Source organism: Telmatherina bonti (assembly GCF_933228915.1).
Source record: "Telmatherina bonti genome assembly, chromosome: 7".
In the NCBI taxonomy this organism is placed as follows: Eukaryota; Metazoa; Chordata; class Actinopteri; order Atheriniformes; family Telmatherinidae; genus Telmatherina; species Telmatherina bonti.
Genome location: NC_136625.1, coordinates 17,610,761 through 17,631,173, shown reverse-complemented (window position 1 = coordinate 17,631,173; position 20,413 = coordinate 17,610,761). Strand labels below are relative to the sequence as shown.

The 20,413-nt window shown below is 39.8% G+C and overlaps 2 protein-coding genes across 3 annotated transcripts in view; one reads left to right on the top strand and one right to left on the bottom strand.

Moving 5' to 3' along the window:
- Positions 1 to 5,648: 5,648 nt before the first annotated feature.
- adcyap1b (adenylate cyclase activating polypeptide 1b) lies at positions 5,649 to 8,174 on the bottom strand (the record flags this gene model as incomplete). Of its 2 annotated transcripts, XM_079243117.1 has the most annotated exons (4): positions 5,649 to 5,832; positions 6,445 to 6,549; positions 6,974 to 7,108; positions 8,071 to 8,174. In XM_079243117.1, the coding sequence occupies 4 exons, from the start codon at positions 8,172 to 8,174 to the stop codon at positions 5,649 to 5,651; spliced, it is 528 nt and encodes a 175-aa protein (XP_079099243.1). The 2 variants fall into 2 exon arrangements, with proteins under 2 accessions (XP_079099243.1, XP_079099244.1); XM_079243118.1 differs by lacking the exon at positions 6,445 to 6,549.
- A 4,897-nt stretch (positions 8,175 to 13,071) lies between these two features.
- The window catches only part of yes1 (YES proto-oncogene 1, Src family tyrosine kinase), a 31,561-nt gene continuing 24,219 nt past the window's right edge, over positions 13,072 to 20,413 (top strand). The window contains exon 1 of the mRNA XM_079244044.1: positions 13,072 to 13,396. The gene's annotated coding sequence lies outside the window, so the exon portion shown is untranslated. The remainder of the gene's footprint in view (positions 13,397 to 20,413) is intronic.

Sequence of the window (20,413 nt, the reverse complement as noted above, 5' to 3'; positions counted from 1 at the left end):
GCCTTAGCACACTCGGCTCATTAGTTATTATTTCATTCATTTTCTGCTTTATCGTGTTTCACATTGCAGGGGGGCCAATTTAGAATCACCACTTCAACTAACAAGAACGGTTTCATGGGAGGAAATTTTGGTTGTGACAAAATCACAGTATTTGATGATCTAAGAATTTCTCTTGCCTTGTGTTTGAGCATCTGGCTCAGAAAATAAAAGAAAAAACAGATAGGTTATCATTCTGATTTGTATGGGTTGGAATAACAAACACAGGGTGCTGTGGCTGAGAAAATTTTGTTTAGGCATTTTCTGTCCTGGCCAAATGGCCTCATAATAAATGATGGATAGTTCTGGTCACCCATGATTACTCAAGCAGCACAGGTAAAGTGTTTCCCTCTAAGCCAGAAGCATCTCTTGATCAGTGGTCCATGTCTTCAAACATTCGCCCACATCTCCTATTTTCCTCCTCCCAGTCTCTTCTGTCTCTCTCTCTCTGTCTAATGCTGCTCCCAGAGGGGCTGTTTGCCGCAGAGTGCCTCCCGCTCTATGGTAGATGTGACAGAGATGGGATTTAGAAGAGTCGGAGATTGGGGTCTCACTGGTAGCAACAATCAAGTTTCAATGCAGGCGTGACCAGATTGGCCCCATCCCCTTGAAAAGTAAATTAAATAAATAAAAAATCACAGACTGCTGCATAATTCATGAAGTGAAACATGAGGGGGTGGGGTATGGTGGGAGAATGACTGGATCATCGCTGTTTGGGCCTCTCTTATGAGTTTTGTAGTCTTAACCCTGACATATGAAGGAGGTTTGGGTAGAAAAAGGATGAGGGGTGGGGGGGGGTTTACAGTTGGTTAATAAACACATTCATGTTATAAAAGGAGGACAGAAATTGTAAATCACCAGCTATGGATCCACATTACTTCTGCTTGTACACTTCTGGCTTCACATGCTCATTAAGCACACAGTGACAAAGGAAGATGGGTGTGGCTATGGCAGTGAGGGTGGATGTGGGAATCCTCCCTGGAAAAGCCCTGAACACAACCTTCCCTTCCCCCTCTGGCACTTTACACATGATTAAGACATGTCCAGAGGCAGAGGCGAGATTATTACCAGCTGTGTAAAAATGTGAGCTATATATTGTGCAAGCTTGAAATTCAGGCGTTCTTCTCATCCTCACACAACAAATAAGAAGCAAGTCTCGTGGAAAATTGAGATCAATCATTAAACTGGAGATGGGAACTGATGCACGGCACGGAGGAGAGGTGATGCAGCACTAAGAGGAGGGAGGAGTCAACTTTTATTGATTCAGGCATTAACGTACATTATGTACAAATTGGTTGAGGGTGGCCCCTCATGTGCAGTCCACTTCTGTGCAAACAAATTGAAGCATTTGTCTCAATATCCACTTGTGGGCATATGAGAGCATGCATATCTAATTGAATTTATTAGTGAATACATTCGCCTGTTTTCGTTATTTTTATATAGATTTCACCAGACTCGTTTGTACTGGTCATGTTTTGTGCATTGCTGCTTTTCAGAAGAACTTAGGTTGGTTTTCTTTATGGCAGCTGAAAAGTTAGCAGTGTGGGGGGGCTTTATAAGGGATGGAGACAATGTGCATTTCACACAGGTAGCTCCTACTCTGACAATTGACAATCTGTCAGCCTTTTCATAGCAGCAGGGCAGCTGAATCAGGATCCTCAGGGAAGAAACAAAGATATATGTCCAAGCTTGTGCATGTGTCTGTGTGTGGCAGTTTTTCATGGCTAATTTGATTTGTTGAATTTTATTAATCTTATTTAACACCTGAGCTCCCCTGTGCTGGTAACTGTTGTTATTACAGTGGATATGAGAGACGTGCAGTGTGCATTTGTTTCTTCATTTCTGCAGGCAGTGTTCACTCACAAATGCAAGGTGGACTGCAGAATCCCATTCCAATGCAGAGCCAGCCAAAGGTCTGCGCGTATGGAGCACAGAAATAACCAAAAACGCTCACAAACACCTTCACATACCACATCGCTCCCTTTCTGCTCATACAAACACACTTGACACATGCGTACACACAACCGTGTCCCCTTTGTGGACCGTTGCCATGCAACATTTCTCTGATTGGGTTAGTCGAGCTCTGATGCGTGTGCGCTAACACACACAAACGCACACACTGGCTGATGAGGATCAGATCACACACGGTTCTTTGCCACACCCATCCTCCTCTCCACTGGGACACAGCTGCGCTTGCAAGGCCGAGAATGGAGTGAGGAGAAAGACGCGTCTGCTCCAGCTGAAGGGAAGATCTATCTAAGCTCACTGCTCTGTCCAGCTGCAGTTTGTCTCCGTGAGCTGCTTCAAGATGTTTGCTAGTTCTTGCATGTGAACTCCAGGGTCATTTTTTTATTATTATTAGTTGCCCTTTTTATTTTTTTTTTTTTTTTATTGTGATTGAATGTAAATGCCTCCTTATGCTCAGATCATCTAATGTACCCTGTCTATTTTTCCTTTCTACTGTTTCATGTGTATCTGATTACAGAAATAGACATTTTTCTCAAGAGGACATCAGGCAGACATAAACCACTAGAGGTGGTACTGCTATGCAATATGACTAGACATTTATTTGTTATAAGGAAACTGTGCTAAATAAAAAAAAATATCAGTGATGATCATGGAAGCCTAACTTTATCTTGGCACTAAGTCAGAAACATAATAGGTCTATTCAGTGTGTGCATGTGTTTTGCTGCACTTTCTCTGCTCCATAGATCCTCTTAACGTGATGGATATCAAAGATTAGACATTGATTAGAAAATTTTGTTGTTTACAAAAATTTATTCATACAAATCTTACAACACTTTCATGACATTGAGAAACGTAAAACCCCATATGAGGACTCCTGTGTGTATAACGATGCCACTTGTACTAAGGTTCACTTTTAAAACACATTGTTTTTCAGATAGATAAGAGAATACACATTAAAGTAAGGCGTTTGGCGCTTTCAGAACTATCAACAACAGGCATTTTCTATGATCTGAACAAAATCTCTGTTATGCTCTGAAACCCTTTTAATCTAGCTAGTGATGCACAGAGATAGAAATAATATATATGGTGCTATTTTTTTTTTTCATTAATAAATTACTGACCAATATGAAAAAATCAACAACACTTCATAATCAACAATAACAAACACTGGTCATTGTTCACAACTCTCACAGACACTGAACACCCCAGACTCATGCATACACACATATTGCCTGCTCCACCAACATATACATTCTACTCTCGTCTACGATTTTTTTTTTTTTTTTAAACCATTAAATTACTGGCCATGCTTTAAAAGAAAGCCTAATTCTACTACTCTTGGGGCAGACTAAGCCGAGCGATCAAACAGAGTAAAAGGAAGTTTCAATGTAAGCTAATGGACTGCAGCATTGTAGGGCCACCAAAATTGCCATCTGTCACTTGTGGCGATTTTTTTCTTTTCTTTTTTTTTTAATCTTTATTTATTTTTATTTTTATTTGTCACGTCAAAGCAAGGCACCAAAGCCGAAAGCTGTTTCCACTTCCACTCATCCACACACAAACACACACACACACACATTAAGCACATTCACATAAGATGCAAGCAGGTTCTTCCACCCATTCACACAAAGCCTGTGGGAAAAAAGCCAAATTGAAGAAGGAGCATATTGATAGTTTTGAAGGAAGAACACAGGCTGCTGATTGTATTGCAGGGGGTGCATAAAGCTGCATTTGCATAATATTGAATAAATACATCGGATATCACTCTAATAAAAAGTCAGAGGGAAAGTCCCTCTGCTTGAGTGCCGAATTTCATTCACCTCTGTCCTGGTCTAAGAGTGGCCTCATCCAGCTTCTCTCACATCCTCCTGCTTAAACCTCAGTGAGGGGAATTCAACATCTGATATTCTTCCTATCAGACTCATTGACCCTGATTTCAATGTGGCAGCTGAGGCTACGCTGACATCTTTTCACCTCTTTTTTTGTCTCCATCTCGACAGGCAACACTTCTTCTCCAGCTCGTGGGTGCTGTAACCTGTTCTCTTATGCAACAGCCTGCTTTTCTTCCCTTTTCTTTCACGCTCTACCTCTCGTGCTTTCTCCTCTCCCTCATGCATATGTTTCCGCAACTCACCTAACACTCTCCTCATCCTCCATAGCACATCCTCACTGCACATAAACCAGCAAGACATCCAACACAAATCAGCTTTGTCTTTAACAGGTGAATCACAGCACGATCAAATTAACAACTAAGCATGGCCATTGAGACGGAAAATGATCTAAACAACTGGTACCAGGACGAAAAGCAGTCAGCAAATAGGGGGTCCAGTGTCTTGTCCAAAAATTTCCACAATGACAGCAGCAAGAGAGGTAAAAAATTCAACAAGTCAGTGCAGTACCAGTTTCTACCACCTCTAGCCCTCCTTGTTCACATTTCTGTCACAAAGCCGGTGAGGGGGAGTGGTGCTGAAATAGGTTTGGCACAGCCCACCTCACACATAGCAAAAAAAAGCACAATGGCATGCAGTTTCTAAGCAAAAATGAGCAAGGTGTCCGTTTTCACATGCACCATATATAAGTTAAATAGCCCCAACTGTTACTCTGATGCTACCTTTCTGCTTCATTCCCTGCTTTGTACTTGTCTACTCTAAAGGTTTGAAGTGCCACCCAAATACAGCCAACAGCTGAAGCATATTCTTTCAAAAAAGTTCTGTTGACTGACAACACTGAGATAAATATGGGCACTGTGTCATTTCTATCCTGTACAACATAAACACACACATGGGACAATCTTTGTACAGTCCTGCTGAGCACGATTTAACTCTCACTGCAGATGACTTTGAGGCAACTAAGCAAGCAGTGTTTTCCACTTACTGTTAACAACTTTACTAAAAGGCAAAAAATCTCCTTGACAAAGGGTGCAATTGAATTTCAGTGTGAATGAAATGTTATATTTTACCACCAGATAACCATGTGTACGTTATTATATTCATCAAATGGGAGGCTATCCAAAACAAACAAACAAAAAAAAAAAATCTAACTTTCCTCCCTGAAGGGCAGCAAGCAATTCAAACCCACAGAGCTCCCATTAAAGGTGGCTTTGGAGAGGGGTGGGGAAAGGGCCACATGTATCATTCAGGATAAGCCGGATGCATGCTCACTGCTTCTTTGGGCCTGTTTGGAAAACAAACACTAAAAAAATAGAAGGCCGGTTACAAAAATAAGTATAACATTCAATACTTTGATTGTCTTTTAAAATCTATTTATTTTCTGCATATGTAGATGACCTTAAAAGATTTCAAGCGCATAATGTCGAAGGTGCACATCTATCTTTTTTTTTTTTTTTTTTTTTTAACTGATTTCATCTTTTTTTCCCATTTTGTTTTTCTTTTTCAACATTTCAACATGAAAATAAAATGTTGGTCCACAAAGTATAACTGTGCGGTATCAAGTGCTTTTGTACAAAAAGAAAAAAAAAACGATATTATTATTAAAATATTCATTTTAATGGCTTTACTTCATACATAAATACATGTTGAAAGAACACAGGCGCAATCCACTGGTTGGTCAGGTATATCTGAATGACTTTGATTTAACGACTGGATGTATTTACACAGGAGGGCAGTTTGGGCGCTTTAACAACGCTACAAATAGGCAAGTCGGCGTCCCTTGTTCCTAACTCTCTGTCTGTACCTTCTACCCAGAACCGCTGCCAGGTATTTCTGCACGGCCATCTGCTTTCTATAGCGACTGTAGCTGTCAGTGAAGATCCCATCTGAATGTCTTTTGGATAAGGGCTCTGATTCGTCCTCCATGCTGTTGTCTTCACTGGGAAAAAAAACAAGTCAGAAAAAGAAGCATAATGTTAATCAAACCTGCGACTTCTTGACCAATGTCTTCTATTTCTAACGTGACGTCAGCTCTGAATAATTTTCTCCATAATGCAAAGTTTCTTAGGACCAATAATTAGGCGTTCATTGGCCTTCAATCCGTTTTTTTTTTTTTTTTTTTTTTTTTTTTTTTTTTTGCTTCTTTTTTTAAGAAGGCGACAACCTAGTCAGAATAAAAGAAACATATTTGCGCATTAAAGTTATAAATTATTCATTTACAGCTCAGTGGATATTCTGAAGCATGATTTTTCATTAGTGCTTAGGCAAACATAATATTCGTCAATTGATGCTTGACTCACACATCAATCCCAGTGTGTTTTAGTCTGATTTCTGACCCTCAGTCCTAAATATGAACGCGGAACCACGCCACAATGACGAAAAAGAAACAACTAATAAACAAAATTGCAATGAAAATGTCTATTTTTAAAAAAAAAACAACAGAATAAACACGCACATAAAATGACAGACACTGATGTAGCAGCATAAAGTTGTGCAGCGCTGGAACATAAAAAAATTTTTAAGGAGTGCAGCTAAACAGAAATGCTCTTACCCTGCACGAACAGTCATCAGAGAATGCAGATAATGTCTCGCTGTTAACTGACCCAGGATCTCCCTCAAGGCTCTATCTAATTCTTCCTCAGCATGCCTTTCTGATCTGAGATGATAAAACGCCAAAACACATAGATTATCAGTGAATTAAAAGGGGAAAAAAATTTAAAAAGAAAGAAAATTAAGGAAAAATAAGCGCAGACAAAATGATCCAAAGTAGCCAAAAATGTCCCCACCCATCCGCAGGTCCAGCATCACACAGGTGCGAATAAAGCGCAGCCTGACGGAGTCTGAGCAGACTAGGCTTTCTACGCACACCTTTTTTCTACTACATCTTAATATGAACAACATGAACACATTTTAGGCTACTGGGTGTGAAAATAGCACAGGACAAATAACATGAGAAACTCTGGGAGGGAAACAAAAGCAAGCAAACATCATCGCAAACAGCAACACACACACACACACAAAATAAGAAAATCTCATTAACCAGCTCAAGGCTTTTGGTCCTGATCTGACAGCTCATTTACCTCTTCTCTGGTGGGTAGTATAGAGTGTACCCGTCGTCGTTTAACGATGGTGGGCTTCGTATAGCAATCTGGTCGCCATCAAACCCCATGTCGGGCAGAGAATTCCCATCCTCATCGAATGCGTCGTTTTCAAGTCTGCGAGAGAACAGTCATCACAAATCTGAGATCTGCACAAAGTGGGATGCAGGAGTGAAAGAATGCCAAATATCTGCTTCTAAAATCAGTAGGAGGTGAAATGCTTCAGTGTTAAAGTCGGAAAAAGAATGAAATTTGCTGGGGGGTATTTTTGTAAAAATAAAGCAGGAAATGGATCATTTGAATTTGACTATTAAAAACTTAAAATGTATTAAAATATGCACAGATTTATTTATTAATGTTTTGTTCGTTGAAATCCTTTTTTTCCTTCGAGGAAAATATAAATTCAACTTGCTGCTGGTGATCTGAACACAGACTCCAGACTCATTAATTATTTAGGAATCGAAACAAAGGGTGTGAAAATGATCACGTTTCCTGTAGGAGTGTGATTCACGGGAAAAAAGCATTAAAAGACTGTTAAAAATAGATGGGGTTTTTTTCTATTTATTTCATCAATAAGAACCACGCCCAAATTCCGGATATGCTTTTTGCAGAAGGAAAAAAAAAATCTTAAACACATAGAGCTTTCCTATTCGTTTTGCCTCGCCTCTCCTTGGTGACGCCAGTCCACCGTCATCCCGAGGGTTATCCACTGCTTTCACTGCACTCTCATTTTTAATAAGGGGAGTTCTGTGAACCATCCCACCGGACTGATAGCTACCTTTGTGCAATTTCCATAACCATTTTCCAGCAAGACCAGCGATTGTATATGTTTAAAATGATTGTGTGTCGTCCTGCTTCGCGTTTCACTTCGGCCATTCCAAACTGTGCGCGCAGTTTGTGCGCAGTGACGCGCAGTTGTTTGTTGGAAGTGAAGGGTTCAAATCACATTATGATGAATGGAAATATACTTAACATAAGAATAACATATTTATGTGTGTGTGTATGTGAGTGGTTGAGCAAATGCAATAATGTCTTTAGCTGAAAGTATCACAGTGAAGAGATATACAGCACAAACTTACCTAATCTTAGGGTAACTTAGTCCAATAGGTGTGCAGAAGACACTGTAGTGCATTAAGATTCCGTAGATGAGCAAGATTAGAGTCGCTTTACTCGAACTGGCCATGCTGTTGGGATGAAAAACAGACCTGGCAATAAACAAGTTAGTCTCTAAATAGCAACAGCAACACGGTGGTTATTAGTTTTATTAGATTTACAGGCTGTAGTCGCTTCTTAATTATTGGTAACTAATAAACAAATAACTAAACAAAAGAAATGAATTAATAAAAAACGAAAAATAGCATTAAAACACATCTATTGACTTTTATCCAAACATTTCTTTTTTCATTTCCCCATCCTATTTAGCCTCATAAAAGTTTAGGTGCGGTATTGAGAATCCTTTGCATACAGTGCCAAAGTCATATTTAAAAATGACAGATCTCTTCACAGTTCAGAAAGGAAAAAAAAAAAAGAAGAAGTCCGATACTTTAATCTGTGTCTTGTGCATTAAAATGTCCGAGTTTTAAGGCATTCCGCAGGTTTAGAACATACCTATAGCAGGAAACAGAGAGAGCGCTGTGCTGTAGGACGTGATCCGGGTGCGGCTGTGGTGGTGGTGGTGTGTGTGTGAGAGAGACGGTATCTTTCTCACGGCACTTCTTTCCTGGCTGAAGCGCCTCCGTCGTCTCCTTATGTTCCCCTCAGTACAGCCTATCTCACTTTTAGACACAATTAGGAGGACTCAACCAGTCGCGGGGGGCAAAGAAAAGCTCGAAAGGAAAGTGCACTGTATGGTCGTCTACATATCGTTGCTCCAAACTTTTGTCCTGCGCTGTGACTGCCTTGGATTTTTATCCATGCATCGTAAGCCTTGCCCCCCCCCCCCCCCCCTTCCCCCTCCTTCCCTCCCCCTCCTCCCTGCACTAAGTCACATTAAGGATGCTATAGACGTCATCAAGTCTTCCTCCCGGAGTATAATAGTACAGTTCCTTCCTTATCGACGCATCCGCCAGACTCACCAAGATCAAGACTTCATCAAGATTGAAGTTTACTTCTAAACTTTCTCCAGAAACGTCTGTGAACGCGTGAATTCACGAGCTTGCTTTGTGATGGCCACTTGTACCCATTTTTTTCCACACTTTTTTTTCATCCCGTCGCCAACTGGTTCAATCATGCTTTGATGATTACGACTGAGATAGGAAATGACCATCCCTGCTTCTGCAACTGGTTTCATGTGACTGGGAGGGGGGGGGGGGGGGGGACTTCCGTTGGCCAAGTTCAAGGCCTCTGCGGAGCCGCAGGAGCTGTCCAGTGCTGAATCAAATGTCTCAAATGTCGACTTCCAGACTTTAAAGTCACTTTTTTTTTTCATCATCTAATCATTTCCAATAACTGCTCGTTGGATAACAATGAGATTACTTTAATGGTCTTGCAATAATGACACTAAGGTCTCGAACTGGCGTTACATTGTTGGAACAAACGAGGCGCGTAATCTGATTTGAACACGGGGCTGGTGACGCAGAGGATGCGGGTTCAGGCAGATATTCAGCCTGCGTGGCTTTATAAACGATTCAGCCATTTCCCTCATCGTTGCTCCAAAACTGTGTGTATGTTTAAATGAGCTGTTTGATGTCTTATAACGAAAAACTAGAGAAAAGGCTTACCAACACTGTTGCATGCCCGTCAATGAACAAAACGCATGCGCGGGGGCCTAATCCTTCGCAAAAATTGCTGGATTTTTAGAAAGAAGTCAAAGCTCCTCACGCGTTTTTTCCTTTGATGCTATGTGTTTGTTAATTATACATTTAAACTTAAATGGATTGAACTTATCATTGAAGTCTCGGACATTCCAGAGAATGCAGAGGATTTATTAAACTTTTCATGTAAATCATGAAGACTTCAAACCTGACGTATTCAATCGACCTTTTACGGGGGGGGGGGGGGGGGGGGTCATAATCATCATCAGGATATTTGCTTTTTTTTTTTTCCTTTTTTTTTTTTTTTCCTTTAATAACGTACAGCACTGAATCACACCTATAGCTCACCGACCAATTGAAGAGTTTGCCAATCAGGAGAGAGATTCACGTCAGCGTTTTGTTTAGGCTGACGCAATATGACGAACAGAGCCAGTCACAGCCAGAGGGGGGCTATCCACAAATTCTTTTCACGGGACGTGATTCCTGTGAAGAGCACAACTTAAAGCCCATATGTCTAAACAGGAGCTGACGACTAATTTTAGGCCTCGTATAGTAGGTAACGTTACGGCTCAGTAACCTGAGCACATGGCGCCATCATGAGGAGAAAACATGTTGAGTCTGAAAGCGAATGATTCACCACCATCAAGGTGCTCAGAGGAAAGAGAATCATAAAAGCTCCCGTTTATGTTTTTAAAGAACAAATACAGAACAACAGAACGAGTGCAACACTGTCTCTAAGACAGATAAATGATCATTCTTTAGAATTTTTTGAGGAATCGTTCCTTTGGGGGGAAAAAAATCAATAACAAATATGCCCCTTTGGTAAATAGTCCTAATTGTGTAGCATTTTATTATCATACTGAGTTAATAGGCTGAATCTTTTTTTTAATTATTATTATTTTAGTTATTTTTACCCTATACACATGTGAACTCTTTTAATAAGAGTTATACAAATCTTATTGTTTCACTGAGGGACCTAAAGGGTGAAACCTGTCTATTTGAGAGAAATAAATTAAGATGTTAGTACAAAAATTAGGGAGATAGAATATTTTTCCGTATTGTCTTCATTGTTAACACGTATTTTGTAATCTTACAAAGAAATTGATTCAGAGAATTTGATTCAGTATGACTGGATAAAAAAAAAGTCTTTCTCAAATATCACCTTAACCATTAAAGTTTAACAAATGAGAATGTCAGATTCATTTATTTATTAGACAGCGGGCTGGTGATTGGAAGGGTTTTGTGTCTAAGGTGTGCAACATGAATAAGGGATTGTGAGAATATTGAGAAACCTCTGAACTAAAGAGACAGAGATGAACTGTGTATTTCTTGGAGGCATCAGGCGTCAGACATGACTCTGTTGGAGGAATTCCCGAGGACAGGAACGTTTGATGCATTGCAAAATGCGATGTAGGACACGCTTGGGCTGGAAAGGGAAATGTTTCATGATTCCATTCACAGTTCTCCTCCGTTCCCAAACACACAGAGAAGAAGATCAGATGTAACACAGAAGTAAACGTGCCATCATCTTATGGCTGTTTGTTTCAGCATTATCACTTAGAATCAGAAATGGGGTTAAAATAATCTAAAAGTCACTGCATTCTTTTTAAATTTGGTTCAACCATACACTGATTCACAATTTACTTATTAACAGGATTTGGAATAAAATTCTGCTATTCTGGAATAGCCCATAGCCTAAAAACATCATCAGACGCTCTAAATAACCAGTGAGTAAACCTTGAGTTCAGCAAACACAGAATAGAGGAACAGCAATGCAGAACATAGAACATGGCTGGAAATTGTGGCTTTTTTTTTTTTTTTTTTTGTCTGGATTTGTGTGTACACGTGTATGTGTTTGATGTTGTTCTGAAGCTGCTTTGTAAAGGTCTCCTCCAGCGCAGTCAGTAGGGGTCAGCAGTAGCATGCACTTCAAAAGTACTTTACTATCACTGTGATGTATCAATGTACATATACTGAACCTGCAGAGATGTAAACACCGGTATAGCTTTCTTTTTTTAGGTGCTCAAGATGTAATTAAATACACATGTATTGGTCTTCCTGAGTTTAATCCCCGCAAAATTAAACAACTGTAGACTACATATAGACTTTTGCTTGTTAAAGGTTAGTGACTGCTTTAAAAGAGAGAGACAAAGAGAGTATATGTTTCTATTTTAAAGCACTTTGGAGCTAAAAAAAAATAAATAAATAAATAAATAAAAGAAATAAAAAAATGAAAAATTACAGTCACTGCTGGGTGGTTTTGAAAACGCACACGTGCGTTTAGCAATTAGCTGCCATAAACGCTAGAGGGCGCTAAAACACCTTCACCTTAGCGTTTGGGTTCAAAGGTTATATTGCATGAATTCAACGTCTCCGCTCATTTATTTCTTCAGCGTCCTTCTAAATTATATGATGGATATGAACAACTTTACTGATGTGCTTCGTCGGCGGGTGATGGAGTTTCTAGACAGTAAAAAAAGAAAGAAAAAACAGGGATGTCGGCCATATTGGGCACACGGGAAAACCCTTTAGGACATGATGTATACTTCAGGTGCTGTCGGAAATGGGAAAACATGTCGGTATTAACTTAGATTGAATGAAACGAAATCAAAATAACAAAGACAAAAGGCTAATGTAAAACACAAAAACATTCGAGATTTAATGTAATTTTAGACATATACTTGTTTTTATGGCTAAAATGAAATAATGCAACCTTTTCTGCGATTTTTTTTTTTCTGCTCTTAGGAGTTCATAATATTGTAATTTGACTAGCTTTGGGTTCAGAACGATTGGTGAATTGGAAGGAAGTAATTAATTATGTCATATTCAGCTCTGTGAAATTTGATCAATATAATGAAAAGACATTCAGTGCATCACTGTCAGATACTTGGGGAAAATATATATATATGAAAAATTAACTACTGATTAAATCTTTTCATTTATAGTTCTACCAAACAGCAGCAAACTCAAAATTACATGCATGCTGGTTAAATTTTTAATAATTACCTGACTTCAATAAGAATTTAAAGTCAAATCTGTGAGAATATTTAAATAAGAGACAAAAAGTTTCCTGTGGAGAATAACATCATGCTACAAGACTATTAGATTTCATTTACAAACTTTCATGCTGTCGTTGACTATTAAGATTTGAGATTTTGGGTGGCGTTAAATAGAGCATCGTAAACAAGACAAATGTGTTGGGACCTATGAAAGGTGGATATTCCGAGTGTGATGTGAGTAATTGAACGTAGCATGATTCCTTCTTTGGCCTCGTCGGCTCCACCGTACTAGTCCAGCTATTGTTGTGTGCCTTTTTTCGGGGGGCAACGTTGACCCATCAGCAGGCGGAGATTTCAGATCATTTCATTGTTATGTTTCGTGGGTACACCACCATTTTCAGTCGTGTTGGTGCTCAGACGACGTGTCCACGCTGTGAAGGGACAGAAAGGATCCCGGCGAAGGACTTTGTGCTGGTGAAGTAGTTAATCGGTATGGGACAGACGGAAGACTGAGATTCAACATTAGAGACTGCTTGTGTCGGCGCTTCCCACGTACTTGGATTGTCGACGGGAAACAAAAACGTGGAGGGGATCCAGGAAAAGATCACAGGACGCATGTAGCCGAAGTAAACACTGCTGAGGTTGGTTTTAAGGTAAGAAGCTGGCGCCACAGAAAGTCACATTTTGTCATGGAAGTGGGAATGAGCAAGGCCTGGTGGTGTTGTGACACTTGGCGAAAGTTTTAAAGGAATCAGGGGGAGTTTCTTCTGTGTGTTACACAGTAATAGAAGCCGGGTTCTTTTTTTTTTTAACCCCAATGCAGGACTTGAGCTTTGGGACTATATAATTAAATTATTCGATGGAAGGTCACAGTAGTGAGGTAAAGCTGTAATAAGGCTGCAAAGCTTCATACACAGTTAGACTGGAAATAAAATAACACACTCGTTACACCTTTCTGTTGCTTTCTGTGTGAATGCTCCTTATATTAAGAGTTTAACCTCTTACATTCTTCTCTGTGCCTCACCCAGTTTCTCTTTTATCACACTACAATCAGCTGCTGGAGGCCTCAGCTGTAGTAGGCCTTCCATCGCAATACACTCCACAGTGGCCAAAAGGACAACATATGAAATTCAAGAAGCATCTGAATTAGTTTATGCATGCTTTCTCTCTCTCTCTCTCTCTCTCTCTCTCTTTCTGATTTAAACTCTTTGACCGTCTAAAGGTCTAAAACTCAGGTATTGCTTTATTGTTTCCTGGATATACTTGTATATTCTGGATCTGTTGGTTGGTGTACTTGTACTCCAGTGGCACAGTAATCCCCCCCCCCCCAGTGGTAATCCCTCTGTTAGTGCAGCCCCAGTTGGCCAGACAGTTGTGTCTCCTTCTCACACGCGCACACACACACACACACACAGACACACACAACTGGAATGGAGAGGACTGTTGGCAGAGGAGTGAAAAGTACTGACAGGTGGCCAGGGTTCAGGGGTCTTGGATTTAACTGGGGCCATGGAGGATCCTCACATACTCCTCGGGTGTCCTCATGGCTCGAATGAGACTCTACATCATCATTACAGTGTGCTGATTGGAAGCTTCCAGTCTTTTGTTACAGTGAACAGTATCATAATGCAACATGCTCATTATACTGACAAACTAAGCAAAAACAAGAATTTAGTCAGATTTGACATTTTGGGGGATGCGTGTGTGTGTGTGGGGGGGGGGCTCTTCTTTCTTCAAGCATGTAGATGGCTCTTTCTTTTCCCAGTCTCACCCCAGTCTTTTAACAGGCACAGCAGGTGGCCTGAATAGCATGAATGGATTCGGAAGGAAGTTCCTCTCCTCCCCCCTTTTTGCTGGTCTCCTCCACTCACTCTGACTGGCAGAGACGGCAGTGTGCCCTGAAGATAAGAGCGAGTTGCGCCTCAGAGAGTGTGCCAGGCAGATTACTGTTAAGTTTCAGTAATGGTTTTCCTTAGAAAGTCTTTAAATGTGGGTTTCAGGTTCCTGCACGGGTTTTTATCTATAATAGTCTACGCTGCAGACTTGAGGTGCTTCTGTTTGCCCTTATCCATGTTAAAAACTCTCAGAACTCCATCTTGCAGATATTCTGGTGGTCCTTGCACTGCATCAGTCATTGAAAAAACTAAAAACAAGACAGAGAATACTCCCTTTCTACCTGGCATTGATTTGGGGAAATGAATGACTTGATCAAAAGTGGACATCTTTTTTAACTACAGGTGGGAATGCACTTCCACACATGGAAGCAGTCTGGACTGCATATGACCAAATTCTTTTGGAAATCCAAATGTCCAAAGCCACACTGAAGGACCAGTTATTGAACTGTTAGGTTTGCTCTTCACAAGAGGAAGTTATTTGCTTATAATTTGCCCATAATCACATCAAATCTCTGTTGCTAATCACAGAGGGTGTTTGCATGTGTTCTGGGTGATAACAAAGCAAGTGGACAACTCTCAGTACCTGTCGCTTGACATCCATCCTGAGCGAGCACTTTTGATAAGCTCTGATTTAGCCTTCTTCACACAATCGACTGTCAGCAGCAAATGGGACACCAGCAGGTCTTCTGCAATTTGGAAACTATCATTATTTAAATAGGCACATGTTTCAGTTTTGCCTGAAAGCTTTTCAATGAGTACAGTTATGTAATATGTACGATGTAAGAAGTGAACAACCATGAAATGAAGTTGCTGAAACTGAAAACGGCTTGGTGTCAGTGAACCGTTTGCTTATAAACACACACACCCACACACTGATACTTTTCATACATAATAAAAGTAAGAAGGCATCTAACTTGATTGTTGATAGCTTTTACTATTAAAAGCAACTTACCTAAATGCTCCTGGGTTCTAGGCCACATTCCAGTTCAGTAGATTTATGTTGTACTTATTGGTAATAATAAATCTTTTTGTAGTTTATATCTGCACAGTACATATGTAAATATGCCACGATTGGGAGACAGCATTTGTAAGAAGCAGCAGCTGCTAATCAGAATGCATACACACACTGTGAAAATGATCCTGCCGTGTTCACCTTCATATATTCACAATGAGTTGTGGTTCATTCAAAAATTTTCTACACTGAATGCTAGAAATGTCTGATATTATCGGCATATCAATATTATCAGCCGATATGGGCATTAAAATGCGATATTGGAAATGATCTGTATCTGGTTTTTACTTTTCTAATGACATAACTTTTACACCACATGCACCCTAACCCTAACCTATATAACCTACCTATCACTTCAACTAAGAGTTCTCTAACTCAAAATGACAAAATATTAGAGATGCCATGTATAGTTTTCCAGATATTTTTGCTTGTTTGGTACATTCATTTATTCATTTTCTAAATTGCTTCATCCAATTCAGGGTTGCGGGGAAGCTGGAGCCTATCCCAGCTGGCTTTGGCCGAAAGGCAGGGTACTCCCTGGACAGCTCACCAGTCCATCGCAGGGCCACACAGACACAAAACCCACTCATTCCTAGGGGCAATTTAGAGTAACCAATTAACCTAACATGCATGTCTTTGGATGGTGGGAGAAAGCCAGAGTACCCGGAGAGAACCCACGCATACACGGGGAGAACATGCAAACTCCACACAGAAAGGCCACTGACCAAACCTCGCCCCAGCCAAGGATCGAGTCAGCGACCTTCCTGCTGTGAGGCCACAGTGCTAACCACCTGGCCACCGTGCAACGGTTTGGTACAACTCGCTCCAAATAAATCAGTATCATTTGAAATTAAGAGTCGGTTAAAAAAAAAAAAAAAACCTGTATCGAACATCCCTCCTGAATAGGTCTGCTGAACTTCAAAAGGTCACGTTATTTGATGGGGATTTAAGTTTTTTTGCGAGTTTTTTGCAAGTTATGTTATGTTGCATTTAGTTTTTCTTCTTTCAAACTTTTTGCTTGTTGGTTTATTTGTTTTTTTGTTTTTGTTTTTTTCATCAACAGAATGAAATGAACATGAACAAATCTCAACATTTGACCTAATGTAAAAAAAAAAATATATATATGTACTGTTATTATTAAGTTGGGTTTCTTTTTCCAAAACACACATTTGTCAACGTTTCGTCAGTCTTCAGCATCTTTTCTGCATAATGTAATACCAAATGGAGCAGGACCACCGGAAGCCTCGGGGCAGTATTTAACAGCATAGCTGACACGTGATCAGTAAAAGGAACAAAGAATAAAAAGCTGTGGTGTATTTAATGGCTGCACAGACAACTCCCATCTGCTAAGCTGCTTCCCTTTTATGTCTCTTTCTAAGAGTGAATTTCACCATGATGTCCTCCACAATCATCCAGTCGCTATGTCTGAAACTCACATTAACTCTGTGGCCAAACTCCATCATCTTGCTAAAAATTTGACCTTTTGTCTAAACCACAAAGCAGAGGTGATCTAATTTAACTTTTGATCAGCTGTATCAGTATAAGCTGCATCTGTCTGTTGCCTTTTTGCATTCAAATTTCCTATGAAATTTAACGGCAGCATAATATATTATGGGAAAATGGACTCTTTAAGGTTTTACTGTGTACACTTTTGCAGATTACAAGTGTCTCACACGCTATGGTTCTGTCTGTCAGAGAAAAGAATGTACCAATAAAGCTGCGAGGCACATCAACGCTGGAGTCACCACTGTCTTAAGAAATGGATCCCATTGCTTCACCAATAGATTGATGAGACATTGTCAGCTCCCTTCATGTCTAGCAGAGGCCTTTCACCAGGATTTCCTGTGACAGTTTCTTGACTTAATTCTGATTGCGCAACTTAATTGTGTGACTGTCACCGTGAGGGAGTTTATCCTGAGGGGAATTTTAGTCGCTCAGTTGTTCAATATGATGTTATCATCAGTCTGGTGGGGCTTTAGTAAAAGTTGCGACATAGGTTACTTTTCCTTCGTGCTTTGACTAGAGTTTGGTATCCTACACAAGCTGGACACCCACTGTGTTAAAGATAAGTGTCTACTGGGAGTTTTGGAGCAGAGAACTCACACTCAACCTCCATGTGCACTGTAACAAAGTCTTTTGTGCACTCAGAGCAAAAAAAAAGTGTACAGTCATGAGTGAATATTAAGACGTTTAATCTTCTATTAACAGCAAGAAGGAACCCCAATTTTTTTTATTTAACATATTTTTGCCTTTTTTCCTCAAGTCCACCTTAAAAAGACCACACCATAGCTTTGGACACAATGACAGATCAGTGTCATAATGCTGTGACTGCAACAGTATAAACAGGATTGTAGAAATTAACTGGAATTTAATCTGTCTGCTAGAATATTTTATCAGTATAAAAGAACGATAACACGCGGAGTGCTGGACTTCACTGGATGTTGGTGCATGCCAGCTACAGAAAAGCTTCCCGCCTGTAGTGCTGCAGCATTGTTGTTCAGCCCTGTGGGAAGTAACAGCCTGTGTCTTTTTAATCTGACACGGCATCACTGGCAGTCTGGCACACAGCTTCACGCGTCACATGTCCCAAGATGGGGTCTGGCTCCAGCGTTTGCTTGAACAAATACCAGTGTCTTTTATATTCTTTTGTATGTAGGTGATCTAACACATAAATGTGTTTAATATTCAATAGCATGCTTACAGTAAAGTCTGTCTATACATAATTATTTGGACAATGACTAATTCAGATGTGGTGCTTTAAGAAAAACATACTTATATCTTATGCTAAGTAGGTTAATAGATAATAGAAAACGCTCCAAACTGGAGGGCACACCAGCAACATTTTTCTGTTTAAAAAGGATTTATTCCCTTAATGGTTGAGTAAAATTGTTGTTCAGAGGTTCAGTTAAATCAGATCCATGACCCACATCCCTGTGTGAGCTCGAGGCACAATCCACTGTGCCCTTTTAGAGCCACCAGAATAATGGCACATTTCTTTCAGCTAATCTCATTGTGTATGTAAAAGCCTCATTTAGGAAGCTATCTGAGAGAGGACACAATGATCGGCCTGTGGCTGATTTGCTGTGGAGCTGTTTGAGCCAGACTTGTAATGCTAGGATAAAACAATGGTGTTTTGTCACAACATTTTCATACCTGTTTAATACAGAAGTGTATTCTAGCTGTGATGATCCAACTGTTCACGCCATCTGTGGTTGTAAAAGTGTTGAGACATCTGCTTGATTTGAATATTTCATTGGAGCTCATTGTTTAAATATTTTGCTTTTCAGCCTGACTGTATTGTTCAGTAAATTTACAATGGTGCACGCATGTGTATAGGGGTGTGTGAGGGGGATTGTGAGTGACACACTCTGTGGGAAAGTGTCACAAGATTCTTTTCTGTATGTGCATTGGAAAGTAGATGGGGTTGATAAGAGGAATCCTCCTTCTGCTGGTCTGAACTGATTTCTTGCTCTTTCTCTCCGCAGAATTTCTCATCAGGGTTTTTTTTAAAGAGGGACAGAAATATGTTTTGTTTTTTTTTAGAAGAGATTAAACAGAATCTAGAAGATATTGTTGTATGATGTATGAACAGTTTAAAAACAGGCACGCTCAGGTTGTCCTATCAGAGTAATCTTTTCTACCCTAATGATGTGATTTATCCAGGTCTCATCTTGGCATTTAGAGTGAGATGTAGCCACCAAACCAGTGTGATATTCAATATCCTGTAGGTTCATTCAAGCTTTTAATTTTTTTCTTTACAATTTCTGGAGCAAAACATCTGTGCACATGATGTAAAGAAGAAAGTTACTGGTTCACAAAGAAGGTGGAGTTTGCACACCGTAAAAGCAGAGTATTATCCAGTACGAATGGCAAACACCACAATCAGATTCAGCCATCCAAACTTTAACAAGGCTGCTGAATCCAACACAAATGTTATGTTTAGATATATAGAAACGAGGCAAATCACCTGAAAATGCTGTATTCAAGGTATTGTCAGTTGTTCGTGGGCATGCAAAATATTTGGAAAGGAATTATGTTGATGTAAAAGCTCTCAGTAATAAAACCACAAAAGATGAACAGCTTCAGAAACTTTCCAGAATAGAACTTTATTTGATAAAGACAAACAAGTAAAATGTATACTGTAGTTCCAGTTCTCTATTTTGTAATTTAAACGTTCATAATTACACAGTAAAGCTGAATGTCTCTGACAGACTGCTCCTGATTTACTATGTTGTCTTCTCTCGATTTAAGAGCTCTTCTCCTCCCTCGCCAGTTTGTCATCACTTCTAGCTGGCTTTACGTACCATGATAGGAAAATGAGCAAACCCACATTGTTGACTTTGACAGCTCTCACCATAAACTAAATGAGACTACTGGAGAAGTATTAATGTTGCCCATTTCCTTGAAAATTTGAGGCACATTTTCGTTTCAAATTGTCTGAATGAAAAGATGAATGTTTGAGGTTATTTTTTATTTTTATTAAAAATAGTTAATGCACATATTATCAAACAGAATCTTCCATTTTGTAATCAGATTTGAGACAGCATACATGAGACACGACTGATTATGTGCAAGATTTTCTGCTTTTACGTCAACACAATAAACAAGGGGGGGGGTCATTCATACAATAAACAGAAAAAATTCCAGAAGAATCGTCCTCATTTCCCTTGTATGCATGTTTGTTGCATGTTTGTTACAAATAGCCTGAAACATTCCTGTAGAGAAGGAATGGCGGTCTTGACTGAATCATAGTGTTTTGAGTG